The following is a 27,319-nucleotide window of genomic DNA, read 5'->3' on the forward strand; positions in this document are numbered from 1 at the left end:
CTCAGCAAGATGTCATAGAGGCGAGATTCATAACCCGTTTCCAGGAAGGCATAAGGACGAAGACAGCCACAGTAGTTTTGACTTTTGGCAAAGTATCTCTCCCTGCTAATGTGAAAGTAGGATATGAAATTATTAATGTGAGACCTTACATACCTAATCCCCTTCGTTGTGGAAAATGTCAACTCTATGGACATCATGAAAAGGCTTGTCGAGCTTCAAACGTAGTATGTGGCAAGTGCGCGACTGTAGGACATTCTGCTGACCGCTGTACATCAGAGACTGAATGTTCCTTCCACTGTAAGGATGCTCACTCCACGTCCTCTAGGGCTTGTCCCAAGTGGAAAGAGGAGAAAGAGGTCTGCACAGTGAAAGCGACTGAGGGCATATCCTTTTACGATGCTAGGAAGAAGGTGAAGGAATTGCATGCAACTCCCAAGCCTAATGTCTCCTATGCATCGGCGGTTGTGTCCCGTCCCGTGATGTGCACTGTGGAGACACAGACTGACCTTACCTTCGCTCCACATGCCACATGCCCTACCTCTAAGTCTAAACCCCCTGTACGTTCCAACTCTCTTACAGACATCCCTGTCGCCACTTCTTACTCTCAGGCTGCCGCTGCTCCTTCGCAGTCGGTGCGGCCAAAATCGAAGCCCGACAAGTCTGATAAGATTAATCTGACCACCCTCACAAAACAGTCTCGTCCTCACGTTCTTCCAGTTCCCACTCCAGCGAGGGAGAGGAAGGTTAGCTCTTCCTCGGGGGAGTCAGGGAACCTCGTAATTGACGATAATATGGAGGTTTCCGTGAACAAGCACCGGGATAGGTCCCCCGGTAGTCGCTCGCCTTCTGGAGGGCAACAAAAAAAGACGAAGCACACTGGCCCCCAACGAAAATCTTAAACCGCCGCATTCACCCTATTGCAGTGGAATTGTAGAGGTATTGGGAATAAGTTACAAAATATAGCAATCTTGCTTTCTATACACAGGCCAGACGTTGTTTGTTTACAGGAGACGCGCCTGGAGGATCGTCCTGATCCTCCACAGTTCAAACACTACCACTCGTATAGAAGATATGAAGGTCACGGAGTTGCCATTTACACACACAAATCACACCCACAAACGGAAGTGATTCTAAATTCTACTCTGGAAGCTGTCGCGTGCAGAGTAAAATTTAATAACATGTATCTGTCTATTTGCTCTCTGTACTGTCCTCCACATGGCCCCATTGATAGTGATGCTTTAAATTTACTAGTGGAACATCTGCCTGGAAATAAGTTAGTGTTGGGCGATTTTAACGCCCATCACTATCAATGGGGTAGCTTGAGGATTGATGGTCGTGGGGAGCAAGTAGCCGACCTAATACTACAGTCCAACCTCTGTCTTCTGAACGATGGTAGAGCGACTCGTGTAGATGATCGTACTGGTAACTTTTCGGCCATTGACTTATCTTTGGCCTCCCCTGGTATACATCAAGATCTCTCATGGGACCCCTACGACGACTCCTTGGGAAGTGATCATTTACCCATCTGTCTTTCTTATACACGCGACATCATTTCGGACCCTCCACCTCCAAAATTTAACTATAAGAAAGCAGATTGGGGATCCTTCTCAAGGATCGCCAATTTAGATATATCTGGGGAGACCATAGATGTTAAGGTCGAAAATATAACTACTTCCATATTACACGCAGCTGAGGCTGCTATTCCCAAGACTTCTACAGTTCATGCGAAGCATAGAGCACATTGGTGGATGCCGGATTGCCGACAAGCATTAAGAAAACGCAATAGGAGATACAGGATTTTTGATAGTCAGCCCACTGAGGAAAACTTTATTGCATACAAACAGGCACGGGCTGAGGCAAGGAGAATAATAAGAAGGGCCAAACGTGACTCCTGGCGGTCCTTTGTGTCCACGGTGACTCGTACAACACCATTACATAAAGTCTGGTCCACTATACGAATATTAAATATTAAACGCCCATATTTCCCAGGCACCACCTTGCAAGTAAATAATAACATCTATGACAAGCCCGTGGACGTTGCTAACATCCTCGCCAGGAGTTTTTCTCATGTAAGTAGCTCAGCCAATTATGACCCGCGTTTCCAACATCATAAACGCACGGCTGAGCTACAGATATTAGACTTCGCCACAAAAGACGTAAACTCCCCGTACAACCAAGAGTTTACGCTAGATGAACTGCTCCTTGCCCTTAAATCCTGTAAAGACACCAGCCCTGGACCAGACACCATCACGTATGGTATGATCCAGCATCTTAATCAGGACAACCTGATTAAGATGTTAGCATTGTACAATGAGATTTGGGCGTCTCGAACGTTCCCAAACTCATGGCACTTTGCGCACGTCATACCGATACCCAAAGAGGCTGGTCGTCTTATGAATCCCACTTCATTTCGTCCTATTGTGTTGACTTCTTGTCTATGTAAGGTCATGGAACGTATGGTTAACAATAGGCTTCTTTTTGTTTTAGAGTCGAAGAATTTGTTAAATGATCAACAATGTGTCTTTCGTAAATACAGAAGTTCACTAGATCATTTAATGAATTTGGAGCATTGTATTGCAGAGGCATTTGCCAATAAAGAATTCATGATAGGGGTGTTCTTGGACATCCATAAAGCCTATGACATGACCTGGCGACACGGTATACTAATGAAGCTCTATGCTTATGGTTTAAGAGGAAATTTACCTGTTTTTATTTCAAATTTCTTAAGGGACAGAACTTTCTCTGTCAAATTGCCCCGTAACGTAACATCGGATATATTTATCCAGGAAAACGGGGTGCCACAGGGAAGTGTGCTTAGTCCTACTTTATTTAGTATTATGATCAATGATATTCTGTCATCAGCTCCCATCCCGAGGAATCTTAAATACTCGCTCTACGCTGACGATTGTGCAATATGGCACTCTTCCCGTAATGCACAATTTTCGGCTGGGCGGATTCAAGCAGCCCTTGACTCCGTCCACCAATGGGCCTTGCAGTGGGGATTTAAGTTTTCCGTACGTAGGTGTGCCGCTATAGTTTTCACTAATCGTAACGTACCTAATTTGTGCTTAACTTTGGATAATCAGGCGGTACCTTTTCAAAATTCTGTAAAATTTTTAGGAATACATTTTGATCGTAGAATGAATTTTAAACTTCACGTTAATACTTTGCTTGCTCGTTGTGATAAACCGTTAAAAATCCTCAAGTACCTAGCGGGTACTACCTGGGGTGCCAACAGAAATTCTTTATTAATGGTGTATAAGTCCCTTATTCGATCGAAGCTAGACTATGACACACAGGTGTATGGCTCGGCATCCGATGCCACTCTGAAAGGATTGGATGTGTTACAGAATAAATGTTTGTGAATGTGTCTTGGAGCCGTCCGGTGTACCCGTGTGACTCATATGGAAGTGGAGGCGAATGTGCCTCCCCTCCGTATTCGCCGTGACTACCTGGCCTTGTCCTACGGCATAAGGACGTTAAGGAAAAGTACTATCGGCAATGTGGCCTGTACCCCCCTGCGTCAATACCACCACCTTCTGCGGGGGGTGCGTCGGCCACTTGCCGCTCACCTCCACTTACTGACTCAGGAGCTTGATGTGGACCCCAGTGACTGTGACAAGTTGGTGCTTAAAAATATAGCGCCTTGGGAGCCACCCGGCTTTGCAGTCGATGTTACATGGCTCCCAGCACCAAAGGCCAAGGCGCCGGAGGCGGAGGTCCACCACTTGTTTCGTAACATCATTGTTCGTCACTTGTGGTCCCATCAATTGTACACTGACGGCTCCAAGTTGAGTGAATGTGTGGGTGCAAGTGTGTGGTCGACTGAATGTGCCCTCAGGTATCGGTTGCCGACTCATACATCTGTGTTTACTTCAGAACTTTTTGCTATTGACAAAGCCATAGACTATGCTCTCAATTCTAGGCATGACTCATTTGTCATATTTTCAGATTCAAAATTAGCCCTTCAGGCAATTGCATCTTGCACTACGGGCTCTCATGAGATCCAGGGCCGCATCGTTAATAAGTTGCATTCATGCAACAAGTCATTCACGCTGATCTGGGTGCCTGGTCATTGTCGTATCTACGGCAATGAGCAGGCTGACTTACTTGCAAAGTCGGCTGTAGAGCTCGAGGAGACTTGGGACGTTCCTCGTGATCTGCGGTCGAGTCTATCTCTCGGAAAGAAATCAATAAATCTTCTGTGGCAAGGTCAGTGGACCAGACTAAATAATCCAACTTGTAAGCCGTACCTGGGCGACTGGGACACTGCCAACCGTCCCAGTCGCCTAGAAGAAAAAGTGTTGGCACGGTTACGGCTTAATGCCACCATTTTAACCCACATAAAACCATATATGGAAAGACGCTTCCCACCGCACTGTGACATCTGTAATGCGGTGTTATCTATCAGTCATATCATCCTGCGCTGTCGGCGATTTATTCGTGAACGTGCTTCACTTATAAATTACTGCGGCGCAGTAGATGTCCCCTTCACCCTTTCCACCATCCTGGGTGATGGGGACATTGTTATGACTGATAAATTGATGGCTTTCTTGAGAGAGACCGGACTGATCAGAGTGATGTGACTTTTTTACTGTGTGGTTATGGTTTTTATGAACAGTAAATATGTATATATTGTAATATTAATTAGGGTTGACAGTTGACATATTTTAAATAGTTCCTCCTCCCACCGATCTATTTCTAATATAGATGTCCCCTACATTAAACCAAGTTCCTCGCCTGACAGTCACCAGCTGATGAGTGCAAGTGTGCAATATAGGAAGGTATTGGGCACTTGCAGTCGATGGTGGTATGCTGGGCGAGGTTCTTCACTTTTTGTACAAATTATGTAAATACATTATACTATCTCGCTTAAGTTATTCTAATTAGGGACGACAGCTGACGTATATGGAAATGTTCCTGACTCGTCTGGTTCCCTTTCATATATTGATGTCTCCTATATTAGGTTGTGCCTCGACTGACAGTCACCAGGTGATGAGTGCAGGTATGTAATGTAGAAAGGCATTACATATCTGCAGTCGATGGTGTTCTCTTGGTCGAGGCTTTTTGAATATTAGTGTAGGGCTAGTTATTTGTCTCTTAGGATTTAGTATAGGGTAGTGATTGGTCTGTTAGGTGGTTAGTTTTAGGGTCTTTAAATTAGGTATTTTTGTTTATAAGTAATATAAGGTTAAAAATATAAAAAAAATAAATAAAAATAATAAAAATAAAACTACAAAAAAATAATAAAATAAAAATTATTATATATATATGTACGTGTTCATGAAAGTGTATATGTTCATATGCATGGATGTGTGTATGTATGTAGGTATGTATATATATATGTTTGTATATATATGTATATATGTGTCAATATATATATATATATATATATATATATATATTTATATATATATATATATAAATATATATTTGCCTTAATGACCAGAGGCTCCGGCCTCAATGGTCGATAGAAAAAAAAAAAAAAAAAAAACTCATGTCAGATCACTTGCTAAAACCGCGTCAAAGAAATTTGGATTATTGTACAGAGTCTGTAGCCTAATTTCTTCTCTTACGAGCAGTTAGCTATAATTTATAAGAATCATGTGCGCTCTCAGGTAGAATAATGCTCACCCTTGTGGAATGGATGTGGTGAAGTTGCACTAAAACTAGAGAAAATTCGGAACAAAGCTCTTGGGATTATTAATAACCCTGGCATTGCAAATAAGTACCTCCCCTACAAGTAAGAAAGAATGTTGCCTCCCTTGCATTATTTTAGTTACTGTAATTTTATGGCCAATGCCCAGACGAAGTTGCGTCCATTGTATCCTACCATCTCCCCGTGCCTTCCCTCGTGCTGCACGGGCACCTGGCAGCGCTCATAACTGGAATGTTGCACAGCCATATTGCAGTACTTCTGCCTATTTGAATTCTTTTATTCCCCGAACTGCATCTCTCTCTGCAACTCGCTTCCCCTGAGGTGTTTACCCCCAGACTTCAGCCAGCAGCTGTTCAAATCCAACTGTTACTGATTTTTCTATCAATGGAGGACATCAGTAATCTGGTGTATAGATTATATGATTTATTTGCTTCTCCTTTATCCTGTTATTTAATATATATATATATATATATATATATATATATATATATATATATATATATAAAGAGAGAGAGAGAGAGAATGAAAGAAACTGGTCATGCTGTTTGTAACCATTTGTAAAAATATGTAGTGCATAAGTATAGTATGTAAGTAGTTGTAAGTAGGATCCAAGTAGGGCGCCATCGCTTGTTATATCTGTGAGCACTTGCTATGTCTAGCTGATTCAAATTCTGCTGAACCATGAGTTTTGTGGCCGGGCCGCACCACCGTTCTAGCCAGTGAGAGCCGGGCAGTAGCAGTTAGCGATGGGCTGGGTTGGACATGGGTGGTGTCAACGGTTGCTGTGTGTAGATATAAGGCGGTGTTTAATATATTATCAGAAAACTCGTCCGAGACTTTGACTTCACCTACGACTGGCGTCAAGGGGCATTAACATTTGGTGGAAAGCGAGTGGGATAATAGTGATTTCAGGTCTTCTGTGGGCAATCTTGGCTGTGTCTGTTTTCCCACGCTGCTGTTCTTCCCACGATGACACACAGTCTATCTCCACCCCAGCCTCCAGCCCTTTTTGCAGTCTTGGTGTGGAATCATCTTAGCAGCTTTGATGTGGTTTTGGGTTTTTTCCTCCACACAAACACCCCACTTACCACCACACCACTACAGCCACGTAAGCCTCCTGCTGCTATCAACCTACAACCTGCCTTCGCCTGCCAGTCCTGTGTGACCTGTTGTATGGGTTAGTTTCAGCCCCCACAAACTCCAACCCAGACCCCACTCCAGGAAGTAGCCCCCAACCGCCGCCCAAAGCCGTTACGTCATCGCTATCCCCACCCACCAACAGACCGACGTCACCCAGGGTGCGTGGCCACTCACAGTCTCACACTGCGCTACGTCACAGTCTCTTGCTCCTATCAGCTCCTTGTTCCGCCCAGTGCTTAGGCGCCGCCCAGTCACGTCACGAACACTTCCAACCAATCATCGCTGGCGGGGAAAGGAGACACTACGACATTACGATACGAGAGCCAAGCTTTTGCACGGAACACATATATTACTACAAGTATTTTTATGCATTTTCTCATTCCATCACATTAATCGATTTCTTTCTACAGAGAAGCCAAGCTGTCTCTATATATTGTGGTATTTTCACCATTTACTCTTATTCATTCATTGCATTTTTGTCCCTCATTTTTCATTCAGTCAGAATTTTTCGTTCACTCACTCCTGCTTCATCCCATTTTCTCCCAATTATACTCATGTTCAGCTGTAAGTAAAGCATTCATTTTCACTCATATTCATTGTATATTAATCATTTCTTATATATATATATATATATATATATATGTATATATATATATATATATATGTATATATATATATATATATTCTTTCATTCGTTCATCCATTTGTTCATTTATTTTCATTTACTTCCTATTCTATTAGTCATTTTTTTAAAGGGTAGATCTCTCCCCTATTGAATCTGATAGTGACACAGATAACCCTGTATGTGGTGATAATGTAACTCTTCGTAGTGGCAGATCTTACAGTAAACCAACCCTAAGTTCCCTACCTGTTTCTACTACGCCTACTCATGTTACTCCTACCCTAAATCCAGATATATCAACTCCAGATACTGTATCATCTTCTCCAGCTGATTCTCCTGAAGCCACACAGCCTTCACAGCCTTTATCCTTCCCTTCTACTGCACATACACCACCACTAACCACGACACACACCACTACCGCCACGACGCATCCCACACACCGTCTCAGTTTACTACTGTGCCTACTTCCTCACCTTCGCGGTCTCACCCTCTTCCTACGATGGCGAATCAGAACCCTCCACCTCCCCAGTCCATATAATTATATGGATGATGTTAACAGACCCAAATTTACAGGAGAGGATGGTACAGTTTCCATTTACGACTTCCTCAGAGAGGTCGAAAATGACATTCGTAATCGGCAAATCACAACTGAACCCTTAAAAGTTTCTTATCTGCTGAGTCGACTGCATCAAGGCAGGTCACTAATAGGAGCCGCTATTCTTGCGGGGCACTTCGAAGATTGCCAAACGTTTGACGCGTGTCGCCAACAGTTAATTCAACTTTGTTGCCAGATTCCAATGCTGCATCTCTTATAAGGTTGACAAGCCTTCTCAAGCAAATGGAGGAGGACATGAAGGTACCTCCCCAACATGCAAAGGTAATTTAGACAGCCACTACTATAAGGGCAACGAGTTCAGAGCTGCGCCAATTGTTCAGTGGTACTCAATGGGTAACCGAAATTAATGGAGTGCTTATGGTTTCACTAAATAATTTTGCAGATTTGTTCGGTTACTTTAGATTTCTTAACTGGCTTTCTGACAACCAAAAACAAATAGCACTACAACTTGGCTTTAACCCCGGAGACAAAATAGTTAACATTTCCAAGGCCATAATAGAAAGGTCAGGATCAGACATCATTCGCCAGGTCGCTTCTTACACCTCAGCCTCTCATTTTGCAGGTGGTACTGCGAGAGTACTACACACCAGCATTACTTCATCTGATTCCTCTCGTTCGTGGCCAACTACAAAAACCAAACCTAATAATTCGAAGTCGTGACAAATCAACTGTGCGACGAATCAAACAATCCTCAAGTGTGTGCTGGCACTGCGGTAATGTAGGTCATCGAGAGTCTAGCTGTGCACACAAAGAAAAACGTGTCTGCTCACGGGAACGACAGTGCACACACTCACGGTCCTGTCATCTAACATGCAAATATCACAAGAATAGCACAACTCAGTCCACTGACGAGTGTCGTTACCTTAAGAGCCGTCAGTCGGGGGAAGAGGAGCGCTCGGATTAGAGAAATGTAACCTAGCAGCAAAAGATCCGCCGGTGTCTGAAAATAAGGTAACAGATAATCAACTCCCCATTTGCCAAGTAGGACCTATAACATCTTTAGGCCTAGTCGTTCTAGGATGGAGCGAAGGGGTACAAAACTCTTCCTTTACGGACTCTGGATCTATGGTAAACCTGATCTCAGATACCTCTGTAAACAACATTAGGAAAATAACTAAAAGAGTTGGGCTCCTCAAACCACCTGACATTTGCCTATGCGGCGGTGGATGGCTCAGAATTTCAGATCAAAGGAAAGATCACACTAGAAGTACAACTTGATAAAGCTTTAAGACCTTTCGACGTGGAGTTTCATGTCACTAATAATCTAAAATATCCAGCGGACACTCTTATTGGCTTTTCGACAATGGCTCAACAAGCTATTGCTCTCCTCCCTGCTTCTCGTACCATAGATATCAATGGTTTCCCAATATCTAGTATGGAATATCCACGTCCGGTACTTTCCCAAACACACTCAGTTGTTCAGTCTCACGTGATTCCAACATTACTCGAGAGTAAACAGGTACACACACTGTTACCTGAACAGCCAAGTTCACTACCATCTAGTACTACACCCTCTGAGCATTCAGCTGTGGATCGTATCAACCCCTCTAACAGTGGTACATTTGCCGACTCAGACGCTTCTCATTTAACTACCTAACATAGTGTGAGTGATGTTTTACAACATGCAGAGACAAGGTGTGCAGTAACATATCTGTGCACAATTTTGTTGCCGCACAAATTTACCAAAGTCTCTGTTCGTGTTGTGGGTGCGAAAGCAGGAGTGGATGTACTAACTTTACCTGAGACGTGTCGTGTGAATGGCTTAGCTTATGAGTCGGCGTTGTGTACGGTGCTAGAGGATGGTTTATGCTACTTGTACCTTGCCAACTGTACTAATGCTCCACTCAAGTTACAAACGGGAACACAGATTGGTGACTTCTTGGTATACCCAGCAGCCGTACGTGTACGCTAAGATTTCCCATGCCCTGTTGCCGATGTGTGCTCAGTTACTCAGTCCACAGACAATCCATCTAACCTTGAATCTCACGTGAAACAGAGTGATTAGCCAGAATACAGAGGTCAATTACTTAATCTCTTGCGAGACTATCGCGAAGTCGTAGCCCTACCCGGTGAGAATATGGGCAAGACAGATTTAATAAAGTGTCAAATTACATTACAGCCCGGAGCTCAACCGGCATATATACCTGCCTACCGTTTACCACACAGCCAACGTCAACAAGCTGATCGTCTTATTCAGGACATGTTGGATAATGAGGTCATTGAACACTGATAGTCCATGGAACAGCCCGCTATTTCTGGTTCCAAAGAAAGGTGGTGAGTTATGACCAGTGATAGATTACAGACGCGTGAATGCACTGAATGTCCCGGACAGATTTCCAATTCCTGTACTCACTAATTTGCTGGAATCCTTAAGCAAAAACAATTGTGTTTTCTCCCTAGATCTTTTAAGTGGTTACTGGCAAGTGGAAATGGAGGAATCATCTCGTCTTATCACTGCCTTCAGTACTCCATCCGGGCATTACCAATTCCGTAGACTTCCATTTGGTTGAGAAATGCACCGTCAGCGTTCATGCGGCTAATTCATACAGTTTTCGCCGGCATGATAGGTCACTCAATTTTTTGCTTATCTAGATGATGTCATAATCGCTAAACACTCGGTGGAGGAACACTTAGAAAAATTGGCCGAAGTGTTCACTAGACTCAAACGAGCTGGACTTAAGATCAAACTATCAAAGTGTGACTTTTTTCGTAAGAAACTCCAATTCCTTGGACATGTTGTTGACGCTCACGAAATTCATACGTCAAATGACAAGGTTAAAGCCGTGACAAATTTCCCACCTCCAACCAACACCGATGCTGTACTCAGTTTCCTCGGTCTCAGTGGCTATTACAGCCGATTCATTAAGAGGTACGCCCAGATAGCTGCGCCTTTAACAAAATTCCTAAAGAAGGATGCGTCTTTTGTGTGGGCTGATGTACAGGCAACCGCATTTACAACACTGAAAAATGCCCTAGCGAAATCCCCAGTTTTGGCATTCCCTGATTATTCAAACCCATTTCTTCTCTGTACTGATGCTTCTGGAGTAGGCCTAGGTGCCGTTCTCATGCAAAATGACTCCGAAGGGAAGAAACGTGTCATTACCTATGCCAGCCGTGTGCTAAACTCAGCGGAAAAGAATTACAGTGTAACTCATTGGGAAGCCTGGTCTCTAAAAAATTTTTGCGACATCATCTACGGTTATCCTGTTCACATTCAAACAGACTATCTTCCCTTATGCGACCTGTTTCGGGGACGTAGCCTTACCGGTCAACTTGTACGTTTGGCAGTCACTGTGAATGACTATAATCCGACATTTGAATACGTTCCTGGGAAGTCCATTGTTGTAGCCGATGCCCTCTCGCGGCATGTAGCCAGAGTCTCAACCGGTTGCGATGTAAACTTGGCGTTCAGTAATGACACACTGCATAGGTTCCAGCGTGTGGACCCCATATGGTCACAGGTCATATATTTCTAGAGTCAGGTGATGATTCTTCTCTGCCAAAGTTACCAGTCCCTGTATCTGATTTCTTCCTCAACAATGAATTGCTCTATAAACACTCAGCACTGAAAGGTAACAACATACCTCATCGCGAAGTTGAGGAACTAGTAATTCCAACAGACCTAATTCCTGCTGCTCTTCATTTAATCCACGACTCCCCTCATGCATCACACCCTGGCAAAGACAGAAGCTTACGGCAAGCACGTCTGTCATATTATTGGCCCACTATGCGAAAGGATATAGAAGTGCACTGCGATGCATGTCTATCATGTGCCCGTCATAAGGGGACAACCTGTCAACCTGCTCCTATATTGCAGTACCCAGTACCATCAAAACCTTGGCAAACTGTCTCTTGATCTTCTGAAGCTGCCTCGTACAGAATCTGGCTTCGTCTATTTATTAGTGGAAGCCGATAATTTCTCTAGATTTGGTATCTTAGTTCCAATGCGTGAAAAATCTGCTAACGCAGTGGCACATGCCTTTATTAATTCAGTAATTTGCCCTTTCACAACACCAGAAGTAATTTTAACTGATAACGGGTCAGAGTTCAATAATTCAGTACTGGAAGAAATTTGTCTTCGATACGGAATTAAGAAATGCAATATAGTGGCCCATCATCCAGCCTCAAATGGCCTAGTAGAGCGCCAGAATAGAAAGATATTGGACAGTCTGGATCACATGGTGGATCAGACTTCCACCTGGGACAAGTGGATTCCACAGGTAGCTGCTTCAATTAATTCATCCATCATTAAGTCAATTGGTGAAACACCATTCTTTGTAATCTATGGCTTTGACAAAAGACTACCTTATTCACTGTTGCAATCCAAACCGGATCCGATCTACAACTACGAGAACTACGTGCGAGTCCACTTAAACAACTTCCAAAAAATTCATACATACGTTCAGGATAATCTGGCCCTTACAAATGAGGAGATGGTACGTAAACAACATGCCGCTGCCACAGATGTTGCCATCCAAGTAAGTGACAGTTTTTACCCTAGATCATGACAGAGATTCAAAACTAAACAGTAAATTCTTGGGTCCCTTCCGTGTCATATCTCGTAAAGGTAATAAATTCGAATTAAGAGATCCGCACAAGGCAGAGACGACATGGGTGCATGCAGATGATCTCAAACGTGCATCAAAACGCATAGTCTTGGAGGAGCCACTAAGAGAGACCACATCTCCACAACAAATTCCTACTCAACCTTCTTCCTCTTCTCTAAGTCCTCCCCCTGACACTACTATTCATCCTTCCCGTACTGTTAATAACCATCGTGCCAAATTGCGTTCTGCCACTAAGGTTCTTGCATAACGTTATCATCTCACACTTTCGTTACCACCTGCATTAACATCACCTCTAACATCAACTCATTTTATAGGAAAGATGCTATAGGCCTACGTGCTGGCAGTGCTGACTCTAGTCGGGTCTGGATCGGGTGAGGACGATGGTGCCGTACGGCCCGAGGCCTTAGTTGGCGCAGGAGGCGAGGTAATGGTAGTGAAGGATGTATTCTCCTTACGCTACGACCTAGAGCCGCTGGCCGCCGTGGCCATCGCCCTGACTGACTTGGCACGTCAGCTAGAGGACCTGCAGGGACTCCTGTCAGATATTAAAAATCGACATCCCACAGACACATATTTGTACCCACTCTACCTACCCATCTGCTGGAAGTTAGATTATATTCATTATCAGTTCAATCATCTCCAAGACTCCTTCCCTTACCAAACGCCTGTGGGTCGCTCACGAGTGAAACGTGGACTTTTGATTTTGGAGGAGAAATTCTTAGCGGATTATTTGGTGTGGCGACTGCCCGTGACCGTGCATTTATTAGTACTTATAACCTTCTCTACCTTTCTAACATGGCCATGTCCTGTAAATATGTTTCTCTATTGTTACATTCAACTTCTTGAATTATGTAGTAATATCCCATTTATTAATAGTCCACGGTTGACTGTATACTCTGTCCACTTGCATTCTTGCCACATTATGACTTAATGCCTCAACCACTCTGTCAGGAGACATTTTTTTTATGAGGGGGAAAATTGTAACCATTTGTAAAAATATATAGTGTGTAAGTATAGTATGTAAGAAGTTGTAAGTAGGATCCAAGTAGGGCGTCACCGCTACCGCTTGTTATATCTGTGAGCACTTGCTATGTCTAGCTGGTTGAAATTCTGCTGAACCATGAGTTTTGTGGCCGGGCCGCACCACCTTTCTAGCCAGTGAGAGCCGGGCAGTAGCAGTTAGCGATGGGCTGGGTTGGACATGGATGGTGTCAACGGTTGCTGTGTGTAGATATAAGGCGGTGTTTAATATATTATCAGAAAACTCGTCCGAGACTTTGACTTCACCTATGACTGGCGTCAAGGGGCATTAACAAGCATTAACAATGCTACCTTTTGAGACTTAGGCAAGATTCTGCGCAGCTTAAATTTTCTGGTCTCAGTGATTTCAAAATATAGTTTTGTGAACAAACTGTATGTGATAAAAATATTTCAGATTAATTTCTTAATTCAGCGTATGGAAATTGATAAGAAACAGACAATTACACACACACACACCACACACACACACACACACACACACACACACACACACACACACACACACACACACCGCTCGCTGGTGCAGTGGTAACGTTCCCGCTTGCCAACTGGTGGACGGGAGTTCGCGCCTCGCTCAGGTTGCGAAAAGTTTCGCTGACGAAGTGGGTGGTTACTGTCCCCCTTGAGCAAGGGGACGGGTGTGTGGGTGTGTGAAGGTCACAGCCTTGCCCTTAGATCGGACTACATGAGCTCTCAGCTCCCTTCCGGGAGGGTAAAAGCTGACGATCACGACCATCAAGTGATCCTGACCGACCCGGTGAAAAAAATTACACACACATGCACACACACACATACGCACACACACAAACACACACACACACGTACATATATATATATATATATATATATATATATATATATATATATATATATATATATATATATACACACACAGTATAATTATATATAACTTACACGTGAGGGTTCCAGCATATTTGTGATAAAAAGCATTCTCCTATTTCGCTTAATCTTTTTCGTTCATTAGCTCTGTACATTACGAGCAAACAAGTGTATATACTCGTCAACATTACAGTGATAACTGACCTCCGAGAAACACCTCATGTAGAGAGGTGCCTTTCTGCCAGTGAAACTCCCTCCTATAGATCATATTGACTATGACGTTGATGATGATGATGGTACTTCTGCTGTAGCTGTTGCTGCTGTTGTTGTTGCTGACATCTATACGATAACGATGATGTCGACAGTAATGATGATGATCATAATAATGATAATGGGAATAAAGATGATGATGGTGATGATATTGGTGATGATTTTGACGATGTTTTAGATGACGGAGTTGGTGATGCTGGTGATGTTGATCTTGAGTTTCGGAATGATGTTGGTGATACTGATGATGATTATGATAATGGCATTGATGACAATGGTGTTAATGGTACTGTTGCTAATGAAAGTAAGGTCGTTGATGGTGCTAATGATGATGTAAAAGAACTACCGGTATTGACTGTACCCCCTGTATTCTCGGCAGGACCCTGGAGTTGGCATTTACTGAGGGTAGCGGCATCAGGAAAATGGACTCCGCTATGGTATTCGACGCAGTGGCCTCCAACGATATCGGTCACACCCTCGCCTGGACCTTCCTCAGGAACAACTGGGACGGGATTGCAGCATAGTGAGTTGAAGAGGAGATGGGCTGTATTTGTATGGTTCCGACGGGGTTTCGGGGATTACAAGAGACCCTGGAATTTGGAGGCAACTCGATGGCTCGGTTAATGGTACTAATAAAAACACTCACCTTAGTGGATAACCTAAATAGCTCTGAAAGTAGGAGTATTTAAGATGGCAGATTAGATGTGGAGGGGAACAGGAATATCATCCGTAAGTAATGTGTGGAATGATGAGGGAAATGTAGTGGTGGAGAGTGAGGTTATTAAAGACGCCTGGAGAGCACTATAACCGGTTGCTAAAAAGAGTTTGGAACAGGGATGGTTTGTCAATGGAACCAATGTTTCGTCCTTGGCCCTTGATTGATGCTGCTACTGTGAGCACAATGCAATTTGGAAAGGTGGCAGGCGTGTCTGGGTCGACTGCTGAAATGCTGAAGGCCTCAGGAGAAATAGGAGTGGGGTTAGTTACTGATTTAATGAACACGATTGTATACGACTACGTTGTTCCAGATGACTAGCTGAAGAGTGTGATTGTAGATGTGTACAAGGAGAAAGGTGATTCCCTGGAGAGTGGAAACTGGAAAGGCTTAAAGCTTTTGGCCTACATAATGAAGGTAATGAGGAGTCCTTGAAGGTATGATTAGAGAAAGAGTGAATGTAGTTGAGATGCAGTTTGGGTTATGCCAGGCAAAAGGACCACTGATACAATATTCATTATCCGCCAGCTTTAGGATAATTATATAGGAATGAGAAGGGCTCTGTATTTTGTTTTTGTGGATTTGGAGAATGCCTTTGACAGAGTCCCTAGTGATGGTGGTGAAGTGGCCAATGAGAAAGCATAGGATCGAGGAGTGGCAGGTTAGAGTGGTTATGACCACGTATATGATTGCTCGCACCCGGATAAGCATCAATGGAGCTATGAGTTTCCGTGAATATAGGCGTGATCAGGGATCAGACATGAGCCCCATATTGTTTGTCGTGATGCTTGAAGCTTTCCCATGTGACTTCAGAAATGGACTCCCACGGGAGATGTTGTATGCTGATGACTTGGTGTTGACTGCAGAGAATGAAAGGGAGGCGGAGGAAAGATTCAGGAAGTGGAACGACGGAATGGGCACAAGGGTTACAGAGTAACTGTGGAATAAATAAGTGATGATATCTAGGGCTGGTGGTGATACAATGAAAGCACAATTTGCGGTTTGCCACAAGGGTGTAGGAAGTACTGTATTTGTGATAAGTATGAGAGGTAGACTGAGATAATGTTCATTTAGTATGTGCAGTGTAAGATTGTGGAGATTGTCAGGCATGAAAGGACTGATCTTGCTGGTGAGTCTCTAGAGTGTGTGGGAGATTTTTGTTATTTGGGAGACATGTCATGTGCTGGAGGTGGGGCTGGAGCTAGGTCTGTGGCTAGAATGAGGAGTGGTTGGAAGAAGTTCAGGGAGCTGTTGCTTTTCCTGATTGAGAGGGCTCTCCTTCCGTGCTAAGGGATCTTTGTATGCAATATGTGTTAGGAGTGTAATGTTGTATGGTAGTGAGACCTAGGCAGTAAAGCAAGAGGATATTCGTAGGTTCAAACGTACAAAAAATAACAGTGATTAGATGGGTGTGTAACGCGTCCTTGAAGGCGAAGCCTGGAAGAACTAGATTTACGATTGAAGAATTGAGAGGAAGAATGGGGCTGGAGTGTATTCGTGCTGTGATAAGGATGGAGGATGACAATTCTGTGCGAAAAGTGAGAAGTGTGAACGTCACGGGTAGGATTGCGGGAGACAGACCGAAAAAGCCGGGAACGAGGTCATTGACATAATGTGACTTCAGGGAGACGGGACTGAATAGAGAAGCTGCCAAAGATCTTACAGCATGGAGAGCGCCATAAGGTGTCCAAGGCCGATGCATGTAAGCATATTGGAGCCTTTATAAATGATACGATATGATTCCTTTGACTTATCCTCAGTTGAATAAAGTAATCTGGCGTTAGGTAATATCAAACGCCAAAGCTATCCCTACCATTGGAGGATTAGTAGTGGGCCGTTCAAATAATCAAGTCGCGTCCAAGTGAATTCGGGAGCAGTATGAGGAAAATCGCTGACCAAAGAGTGGTACTTCAATATGTAAGAGCAAATCGATGACAGCAGTAGATGCCTATAGAGTTATGATCAGACAGTCGGATGATAAATGATAGATATTTATATGATTTTTTCTTTATAATAATATACTTCTTGCTTGTTAGTAACTTAGTAAAATCCGGAGGATAAATGATAGATATTCATATGATTTTTTCTTTATAATAATATATTGATGGGTTTTGAAGCGTCAGTTGCTTTGACGGTAAGCAGACAGCCTGGTAATTACGAGTGGTTAGAAAACTATTAGATGTTTATAAAAAAGTAAATGAATTAGTAAGATGACAAATGGCGGATGTTACCAAGTTACTAACAAGCAAGAAGTATATTATAAAGTCGCGTCCAAGTGAATTCGGGAGCATTATGAGGAAAACCGTTGATCAAAGAGTGGTACTTCAATCTGTAATAGCAAATCGATGACTGTAGTAGATGCCTAGAGTTATGATTAGACAGTCGGAGGATAAATGATACATATTATATGATTTATTCTTTATAATAATACACTGATGGGTTTGGAAACGTCAGTTGTTTTGACGTTAAGCAGACAGCCCTGTGATTATGAGTGGTTAGAAAACTATTAGGTTTATATAAAAGTAAATGATTTAGTAAGATGACAAATAGGGGATTTTACTAAGTTACTAACAAGCAAGAAGAGCTGAAGGGAATGAATGGTCATGATGATGTTTCTGGATAAATCATAGACCCTTTAGGGGGTGTGGGTGTTATACGTAGACTACCACATATAAATTTCAATCAGCTGATGAAAACCTCTACCCCCTAAAAGGGGAGATACAGTCTCGAGCTAGTCCTCTACAGGTAAGGTAATAGCTTGAGTATTTTATTTTGGTCACTGATTACGAGCGAACGAGCGAAGCAAGCGAGAGATGTTTACTCTCATTTAAGTTTGGAAGTGAGCTGCCCGACCCGACCCTACCCGACCGTCACTCTAATTAGAAGCTAATAATTTTACTCTTATGTGAAGCAGCGCTGAAGTTCTTTCTGCATATGATACATTTCATTGTGTTTTTTTATCAACAAAAAACTCACTCATGAAGGCGGAGGAACCCCCTGGGATTTCGAGTTTTCCAAGGAGGTGTTCATCTTTAGTCGGTGAAAGCCTCAGTTACGAAATCAAATTTAAACAGATTTTCCGTCGTAATACTGTGTTTTTTGGCATCAGTTCTAGCAACTAAACATCGGAAATTTTGCCTCTAATTTTACTTTAACGTTTTTGCTATGTTTGATGGTGAAATCACCATGGGAAAACACCCCATTTGTGGCTTTAATTATCTCATCATTAACAGAGTCCTCATCGTTCCAGTTTCGTCTACAAGGCAGGTTGGCAGCAGAGATGAATGCTATTGCGCCCCGCTTTACACCAGCACTCGCGTACCACTGGAACCTATGTTGCTCAAACAAACCCTGAGCTATATTAAGAACTTTGGTTTTCTTGGCTTCGTAATATGTGCATCACAATATATGGAGTAGATGGGAAGCTGTTGAATGTTGTGAAGAGTATATATGATGGTGCTAAGGCTGCAGTGCGTGTGGATGGTGAACTGAGTGAATTTTTCTTTTTGAAGTTTGGGTTGAAACAGAGATGTCATGTCTCCATGGTTGTTCAGTCTGTACATGGATGGGGTAATAAAAGATACAAGGTAGGGCAGTGGATGTTGGAGTGGCCCTAGTGAGAGAGGGTAGTGTTTGGAAACTCCCTGTACTGTTGTTTGCGGATGATACTGTGTTGTTAAGTGAAGACGAAAGGGAGCTGCAAGGCTTGGTGGATGAGTTTGGGAGAGTGTGTAAGAAACAGAATCTAAAGGTGAATGTAGGGAAGTCAGTGAATGTACAGTGAGGTTGAATGGTAAGGAAATGGAAAATGTGAGTACGTTTAAGTACTTGGGGAGTGTGATGAGTAAGGATGGAAGTTTGGAGGGTGAAGTGCTTGAAAGGGTACAACAAGGAAGAAAGGTTGCTGGTTCCTTGAAAGCAGTGATAAGGAACAGGGAAGTGAGCATGGAAGTGAAAAAGTTACATGATAGTATTGTGATACCAACTCTAACTTATGGCAGTGAAGCTTGGACGTTCTTGGAAGGACACAAGTCAAGAGTGAGAGCAGAGGAAATGAGTTATTTAAAAGGAGTCTTTGGAGTCACATGGAGAGACAGGCTGGCAATTGAGGAAGTGAAGGAGCGTTGTGGTGTGGATGTGATAGGAAGCGTTAGGAGGAATACACTGAGGTGGTTTGGCCATGTGGAGAGGATGGAGGGTGAGAGACTGACAAGGAGAGTGTATGTGAGTGAGGTGAGGTGGAGGGGGGAGAGGGAGGGGGAGGCCGAGGATGAGGTGGAGGGATGGAATGGAGAGGTATATGAGGAGGGGGGTGTGAGTTGGGAGCAGGGCAGTGAAATGGCGAGGGACAGGGCGACGTGGAGGCGATTTGTTTGTGGCCACCCCATAAGGGATTATGGCGTCTGGCAATAGATAGATATAGACAATACTGAATGAGCGAATGTAAATATAATCATTATCCGAAAATCATCCCGGGAGATCTCATCCATGGGAAACGCCCTGTTTCTTGCTTTCATCCTGATATACTGTATCAGGGAAATTGTGATAACATGGCGCTCGTTGGTTCGTCACGCGCTCACAAAGCGCACTTTACTGATAGCATATCCATATCAACACCACTGAACTCCTTCATTTCTTCGTTTGCTTGTCTGGTTCTCCACCTAACTCCACAAGCTCCTCTCAAACTACTCATTTCCACTGCTCTCACTCTTGACATGCGACCTTCCAGCAAGGTCTAGCTTTCACATTCATATGTTGGACCGGGGATCACAGTCCTGTCATGCAGCAATTTTTTAATTTTACTTCCATGCTGACTTTTCCATTACTTACCACTGTTCACAGCGAACCAGTAACCTTTCCCACTGAACCCTTTCATGGACTTCATTCTCTAAACAACCACCCATACTCATCATTCAACTTAAACATTTCAAGGCACTCATTCTCCACTTCCTGGCTATCCAGCCAGACTATGCACTCCCTGACTTCATTTTTCTCAAAGACCATAACTTTACTCATAACTACATTCACTTTTAGATTTCGTTTGTTACACACACTCATTCATCACGTCTTGCAACTCCCGTTCATCTTCATTTAACAATCAGGCTATGGTATTATTATCAAAAACCATACAGGTGATTTCCATACCCAATCATATCTCACGAAACACAGTCTAACATGTACTGCCTTATCTTGTATTTTTCTTATTACACCATCCATAGATAATATTGAACAACCATGGAGGCATGACACATCTCTGTTTCAGTTCAACATTCAAATGAAAGAAAAAAGCTCACTTTCTACACACATTACGTCCTCTGCTCAGTCTTAACTACAGTACTCAAGGAAGCAAAATTCAGCAACTTCCCATATATTTTCAGCACCTTTCATATTCCTTCTCCATTTACTTCTTCATATACTTTCTCCATAATCCATGAAGGGATCGTAGACCTTTTGTCCGTTCTCCAAGAACTCTTCCAGTAAACATCCTAGAACGAGTATCTGATCTACAAATTCCCTCCTTTTCATAAAGCCCCCTTCTACCTCATGAACTGTTTCCTTGGATACCTTTCGTATTTCTGTCAAGTATTCTACAATATATATTTCATTAAACCATTTGATTGCCACTTACTTCTTTCCACCAGGGGAACTGTAATACCTGACTTCCATTTCTTTTGAGATCTGCCTTCCTATAGTGCCAATCTCCACAACTTTCATGCTTATTCTTTTCCCCCTATCCCAACTTTTGCTGCGCAGCCCATCAGTTATTTGAGTCTTTCTCCATTTTAGCTTTCGTCAGTGCCTCACACACTTTCATTCTACTGGCATTTTCCTCCATTCTTTTCTTTTTTCTTCTCTCACATATTTCCCAGTCACTTGCACTTGCACTGTTTTATTTCTCTATAATCAAAAGCTTCTTAAAATGTTCTCCCCATCTGATCGTTTTCCTTCTCCTCTCCACCAGCATCCTACTATTTTTATATTTCACCCCTCTTCCACCTCCCTTTTTACCCTGTCTTACATTCTTGACCTCATTTCAAGACAAGTTCTTACATTTCCTCCGTTTTATATTCAGACTACTTTAAAATTCACCCATTTTTTTTGTATAACTCCCTTGCTAATCTCTCCGGTTTCTTATCTTTTTAGCGTACAGCTCTTTTCCGTCTCTTCATATCGTTTTTTCCTCTACGTCCCCTCCAGTCATTTTATGTTTCCTTTAGTCCACGACTCTATTTTCCCATGTTCATTTCACCATGTTGTTCCTTTCACTGCCCTACATCTTTTCACCCCGTACAGTGCTTCACATGCTACAGAGATTTCTTCATGTGCCTTCTCCTCCATTTGCTCCAGGGCTCCTGACCATAATTATCTACCCATTCGCTCCTCCACTTCTCTCTCTCTCTCTCTCTCTCTCTCTCTCTCTCTCTCTCTCTCTCTCTCTCTCTCTCATTTCTCTCTCTTTCTCTCTTTCCCTGCCTCCTCCTTTCTCCCTTTCTCTCTCTTTATCTCTTTCCCTCTCTCTTTCTTTCTCTTTCTCTTTTTCTCTCTTTCTCTTTCTCCTCTCTCTCTCTCTCTCTCTCTCTCTCTCTCTCTCTCTCTCTCTCTCTCTCTCTCTCCTTCTTCTTCTTCTTTTTGACCTACCTCCTGTACCTGCTGTACTTTCTTTGCAGCAGCTACTTCGAATTCACTTGAGACAAGTGAAATACAAGAAATGCCCTCTTGTATAAACGCCTCCTTGTCTTTATCCTTTATTTGTTTTACCTATTCTCCTCCCATAGCAAGACGCCTTAATCCTGGAAGGAATGACCACAAGCGAATCGCCTCCATGTCTCACATATATTGTATATCTCTCCACCGCATCCCTCCATTGTATCCTTGGCCTTCCGCTCCTTATCTTCCCCTCCACCTCACTTACATAATCTCCTTGCTTAATTTCTCACTCCCCATTCTTTCCTCAAGCCCCAACTTCGCTTCAACGATTGTCTGTATGTCTTTCAACGAAATTCCACATGCTCCGCTCAGATAACTAATTTTCTGTCTTCTCATTCTTGATTTGTGTCCTTTCAGTAGAGTTCAAGCCTTACGTCCATATAATATAGTTAGGATCCTAATTCTGTCATTTGTTAACATGGTTACCTGAACAAATTTTTAACCACCCACCTACCTCGTTCACAGCTATGGCACGTTCAACAGCCTGTCGTCTCTTATCGTCTCAGCCACAAGAGAGTTCAACACGGAGGTGGAGCGAGATGAGGTGAGAGACAGACAGACAGACAGACAGAGGGGGGAGAGGGTAGTACGGTCTCAATTTCTGACAGTTTAGGTGAAGCCCACCATAACAAACATAATTAGCTTCCTTTCCACGGTGACGAATGTGCTGTGTAGTACGACTGAAGGAAACATAAGGAGAGTGAAAGGCGCAAATGTTAGTGGGATTAGGAATGATAAAAATAACAATTAATGTCGATAAAAATAGTGACGGTGGACAGGAATACCATCCTTCAGGTAGCTGTGGTGTTAGTAATGGTAGCTGTAGTAGTGCTGGTGATGGTAGTGGTACCTGCGATGGTGATGGTGGTGGTAGCTGTGGGGGTGGTGTTGATGGTGGTGGTAATTGTCGTGTTGATGGTGGTGGCTGTGATGATGATGGCTGTGGTGGTTGTGGTGGTAGATGTGACCGTTGTGAATGAGGTGGTGGTTGATGTGGTGCTGATGGTGGTAGCTGTGATGATGATGGCTGTGGTGGTGGTGATGGTAGATGTGATCGATGTGAATGTGATGGTGGTTGATGTGGTGTTGGTGGGGGTGATGGTGGAGGATGTGGTGTTGGTGGGGTTGATGGCAGAGGATGTGGTGCTGCTGGTGGAAGTGGCAGTGATTGTGGTGGTGTTGGTGGTGGATGTGGATCTGGTGGTGGATGTGGTACTGGTGGTGGATGTGGTGTGATGATTATATTGGTGGTGGCAACTGTTCTGAAACGGCTACCATTGGGCATGTGCTTAGCTTACTCCAAAGTGAAGTGTATTTCTGAGTCGGCTCTAATTTAGACAAGTGCTGAGCTGCCTGATATGGCCCCGAGGCTCGTGAGTGAGTGTCTGTGCTCATACATTATATCATATTATATATATATATATATATATGATACCGGGTATATATATATATATATATATATATATATATATATATATATATATATATATATATATATATATATATATATATATATATATATATATATATATATATATATATATATATATATATATATATATATATATATATATATATATATATATATATATATATATATATATATATATATATATATATATATATATATATATATATATATATATATATATATATATATATATATATGTTACTATATTGTTACAGCCCGGGGCTATTACGAAAAGACCACAAGGCAGCCTTAGATGGTCGGCCTCCACTGCGTTGCAAAAATAACGCAGACCCCGGCACTGACACTCCGCAAACTAGAGAAAAACTGCACAACGGAAAAACTAAAACGCAACACTCTGTACTTTGACTAACAAACGGAACAGCCTACTTATAGATCTAGCCTACTATCGTCACTACCGGAAGTAATACCGCCCGAGACAGTATACAGGAACACCTCCCACTTACTTCCGGTGGTGACGACTTTCTACTTAACCCGTGTCCAAGGGGGAACGCAGTTGACGGCTCACGATAGTTCTCACTAGCCTTGTGCAAGTAGATGGGATTAAAATGTGTAGGGGTTAGGGGTGTGTGTGTGTATGTACGTGTGTTGGGGAACGTTAATTAAGGCAGCGAGAGACTACGGTGAGCCAGACTGGCCCTCCAAAGACAACAAGGTCACAAAAACAAATAAAATAACTACTTCCCTCAGTCAGCAACAAAAGAATAAAAATAAACTTAAATGAAAACGCCAGCTCGGCATAAAAATGACTGGGGAGAGAGAGAGAGTGTACAAACACCCAATACTGAAGCTGGTTGGGAAGAGACTGCACCGACGCCAGGCTCGTGTGCAGTCAAGCGCGAACGCATGAATCAGATTGATTAACAAGGAACTTAAATTCGTGCCCCTCTCTCTCTCTCTCTCTCTCTACAATGAATTGGTAATTCTAATGCAAGCAAAACATCATTAAATATACTGGTAGCCCACATAAGACAATCAAGATAATCAAATGCATACTCAGCATGGTATGAAATAAAATTGCCCTCAGTGGCAGGAACGAAAGAAACAAAAGAACTTGTAACACTCGCTAATTTAACCTCCGCGAATGACACGGATACATACTGCATAATCCCCTAGCCCAGCTGTAACGGCTGCACCCATGGGAACGGAAAGGCGGACAGCGTAACACGCCCTTCCCCAAGGGAAAATTTTGAGCCCTGGATCAAAATTTTCGAATCAAGACCCTGACCCCTCCCTGGATAAACAATCAGCAATTACGTTATCAGTCCCTTTAATATGCCTAACTTCTAAATTGTACTCTTGCAAAAGCAAACTCCAGCGGGTCAAACGCTGGTTCTTAAATTTAAACTTGTTCAAAAACTGCAGGGGATGATGGTCTGAATAAATCTTGATCACAGGGCCAAAAGGGGGCAGGTAGACAGCAAAGTGTTGCAGGGCCAGGATAATCGCTAATAACTCCTGCTCTATGACGGAATAGTTCTTCTGGGCTCTATTAAACTTCTTTGAGAAGTATGATATGGGATGTTCAACCTGGCCCTCATCCGGCTGCATCAACACTGCTCCTACCCCTACTCGGCTAGCATCAACTGCCAGCACAAAAGATTTGTCAAAATCTGGTGCACGCAATATAGGGTGGTGGCACAGCAGAGACTTAACCGTAGTAAAAGCTTGCTCACACTCGGCTGTCCACTGCCAGTTCTTATCCTTGCGCAATAAGTCAGTAAGAGGGGCAAGCACTGTGGAGTAATTTCCAATAAATCTTCTGTAATAGCCGATCATGCCCAAAAATCGCTGGAGGGCACGGCGACACTGGGGTGCTGCAAAGTTGGAAATGGCATCCACCTTAGCCCGAGGTGGAGCCACTTGCCCATGTCCTACAACAAATCCAAGGTACTGGACCTTAGCACGTACGAACTCGCACTTGTCCAAGTTGACTACTAAGCCAGCTTCCTCCAACCGCTTAATGAGCATTTCCACATGATCAAGGTGCTCCTCCCACTTGGTGTCATACACAATGACATCATCGATGTAAACGACACAATTAGGTATGCCATCCACCACTTTATCCATAAGCCTCTGGAAAGTGGCTGGAGCATTCTTCAATCCATAAGGCATCACCTGGCACTGATATACTGCACCACTGACAACAAAGCTAGCCACTTGTTTAGCCCATTCCGTCAGCGGGACCTGCCAGTATCCTTTTACTAAGTCAAGTTTGGTGATATAAGTGGCATTTCCCACCTTGTCCACGGAGTCATCGACCCGAGGCAAGGGATAAGCATCGGTCTTAGACAGTGAGTTAACCTTCCGGAAGTCCACACACAACCTAACCTTCTCATCTGGCTTCGGCTGCAAGGTAACTGGTGAACTCCACTCACTGAAACTCCTCTTGATCAATCCATGGTCCAACATATACTTGATCTCATTATCGAGAGCTTTCTGTCTGATAGGGTTGATGCGGTAGGGAGCTAATTTTACAGGCTTACTATCCCCAACGTCAATGTCATGAGTAGCCCAAGTTGTCAATCCCGGTGAATCTCCAAAAACTTTCGGATGTTTCCATAATCTGTTGCACAGCTCTTCTCGCTTTACTGGATCAAGGTGTCTCAATTTCTCCACCAGAGCTGCATAACCATTGCCCTCCCATAGGTCAGCTGGTAACATCTCACCACGACTAAGCACTTCCTCCTGCTCCTCCAACTCACTACCAACCGCCAAAACTACAGGAGCGCTCTTATCCCTGGTTCCCTCAACGTCCACTCCAAAGTCACCTTCCAGGGACTGTGGCTGTAACCCTGGTCCACTACTCACATTACCGGCACCAACAGCTCCCTTCACAGCACGTTCCTTTGATGCCACGTCCTCCCTTCCCCGTCCTTCACATCCCAGGTGAGAGACATCAGCAGTCATCCCACAATGAGAATCAACTGGGCGGTAGTATGGCTTCAACATATTAATGTGGCACAACTGAGTACTCTTCCGCCTATCTGGGGTAACAATTAGATAGTCAAGTTCCCCAACTCTCTTCTTCACAATATAAGGACCACTGAATCTAGCCGCCAGAGGTTTTCCTTGCATGGGCAGCAGTGCCAAAACTTCATCTCCTTGCTTAAACTCACGACTTCTGACCTTCTTATCGTAATGAGCCTTCATTTTCGCTTGAGCCCCGATTACATCCAAGGGACCACGAACTCTGTGCCCAAACACTAACTCATTGGGTGAAAACCCTAATGACTCAGTTGGTACCTCTCTCACTGCAAACATAACAAAGGGTACCGCTAGGTCCCAATCCTTTCCACTATCATAGCAGAAGGTGCGCAGCATTGTCTTTAAGGTCTGATGATGCCTCTCCAGGGCACCTTGTGACTGCGGATGGTAGGCACTGGACAAAATGTGTTTGATGCCCAACTCTGTCATTGTCTGCTTAAACAAATTAGATGTAAAATTTACTCCACGGTCTGACTGCAACTCCTTGGGCAGGCCAAAATGAGTAAAGAACAGGATAAGTTGCTTGACTACTGACTTCGCCTGCATGCTTCTGATTGGTATAGCCTCTGGGTATCGCGTTGTAACATCCATTATGGTTAACAGATACTTGTTTCCAGCAGAAGTAGGAGGTAAAGGGCCCACGATATCAATGATTACCCGGGGAAA

General features: G+C 43.3%; 1 protein-coding gene across 1 annotated transcript in view; it reads left to right on the forward strand.

Moving 5' to 3' along the window:
* The window catches only part of LOC145407787 (aminopeptidase N-like), a 364,550-nt gene that overhangs the window by 312,710 nt on the left and 24,521 nt on the right, over positions 1-27,319 (forward strand). The window contains exons 14-15 of the mRNA XM_080278651.1: positions 15,133-15,276; positions 22,642-22,720. Of these exons, the coding sequence (XP_080134777.1) occupies positions 15,133-15,276; positions 22,642-22,720 (223 nt within the window). The remainder of the gene's footprint in view (positions 1-15,132; positions 15,277-22,641; positions 22,721-27,319) is intronic.

The sequence above is a fragment of the Coenobita brevimanus genome, chromosome 74 (genome assembly GCF_032717465.1).
Source record: "Coenobita brevimanus isolate Jiangsu-jjx chromosome 74, ASM3271746v2, whole genome shotgun sequence".
Taxonomy (NCBI): Eukaryota; Metazoa; Arthropoda; class Malacostraca; order Decapoda; family Coenobitidae; genus Coenobita; species Coenobita brevimanus.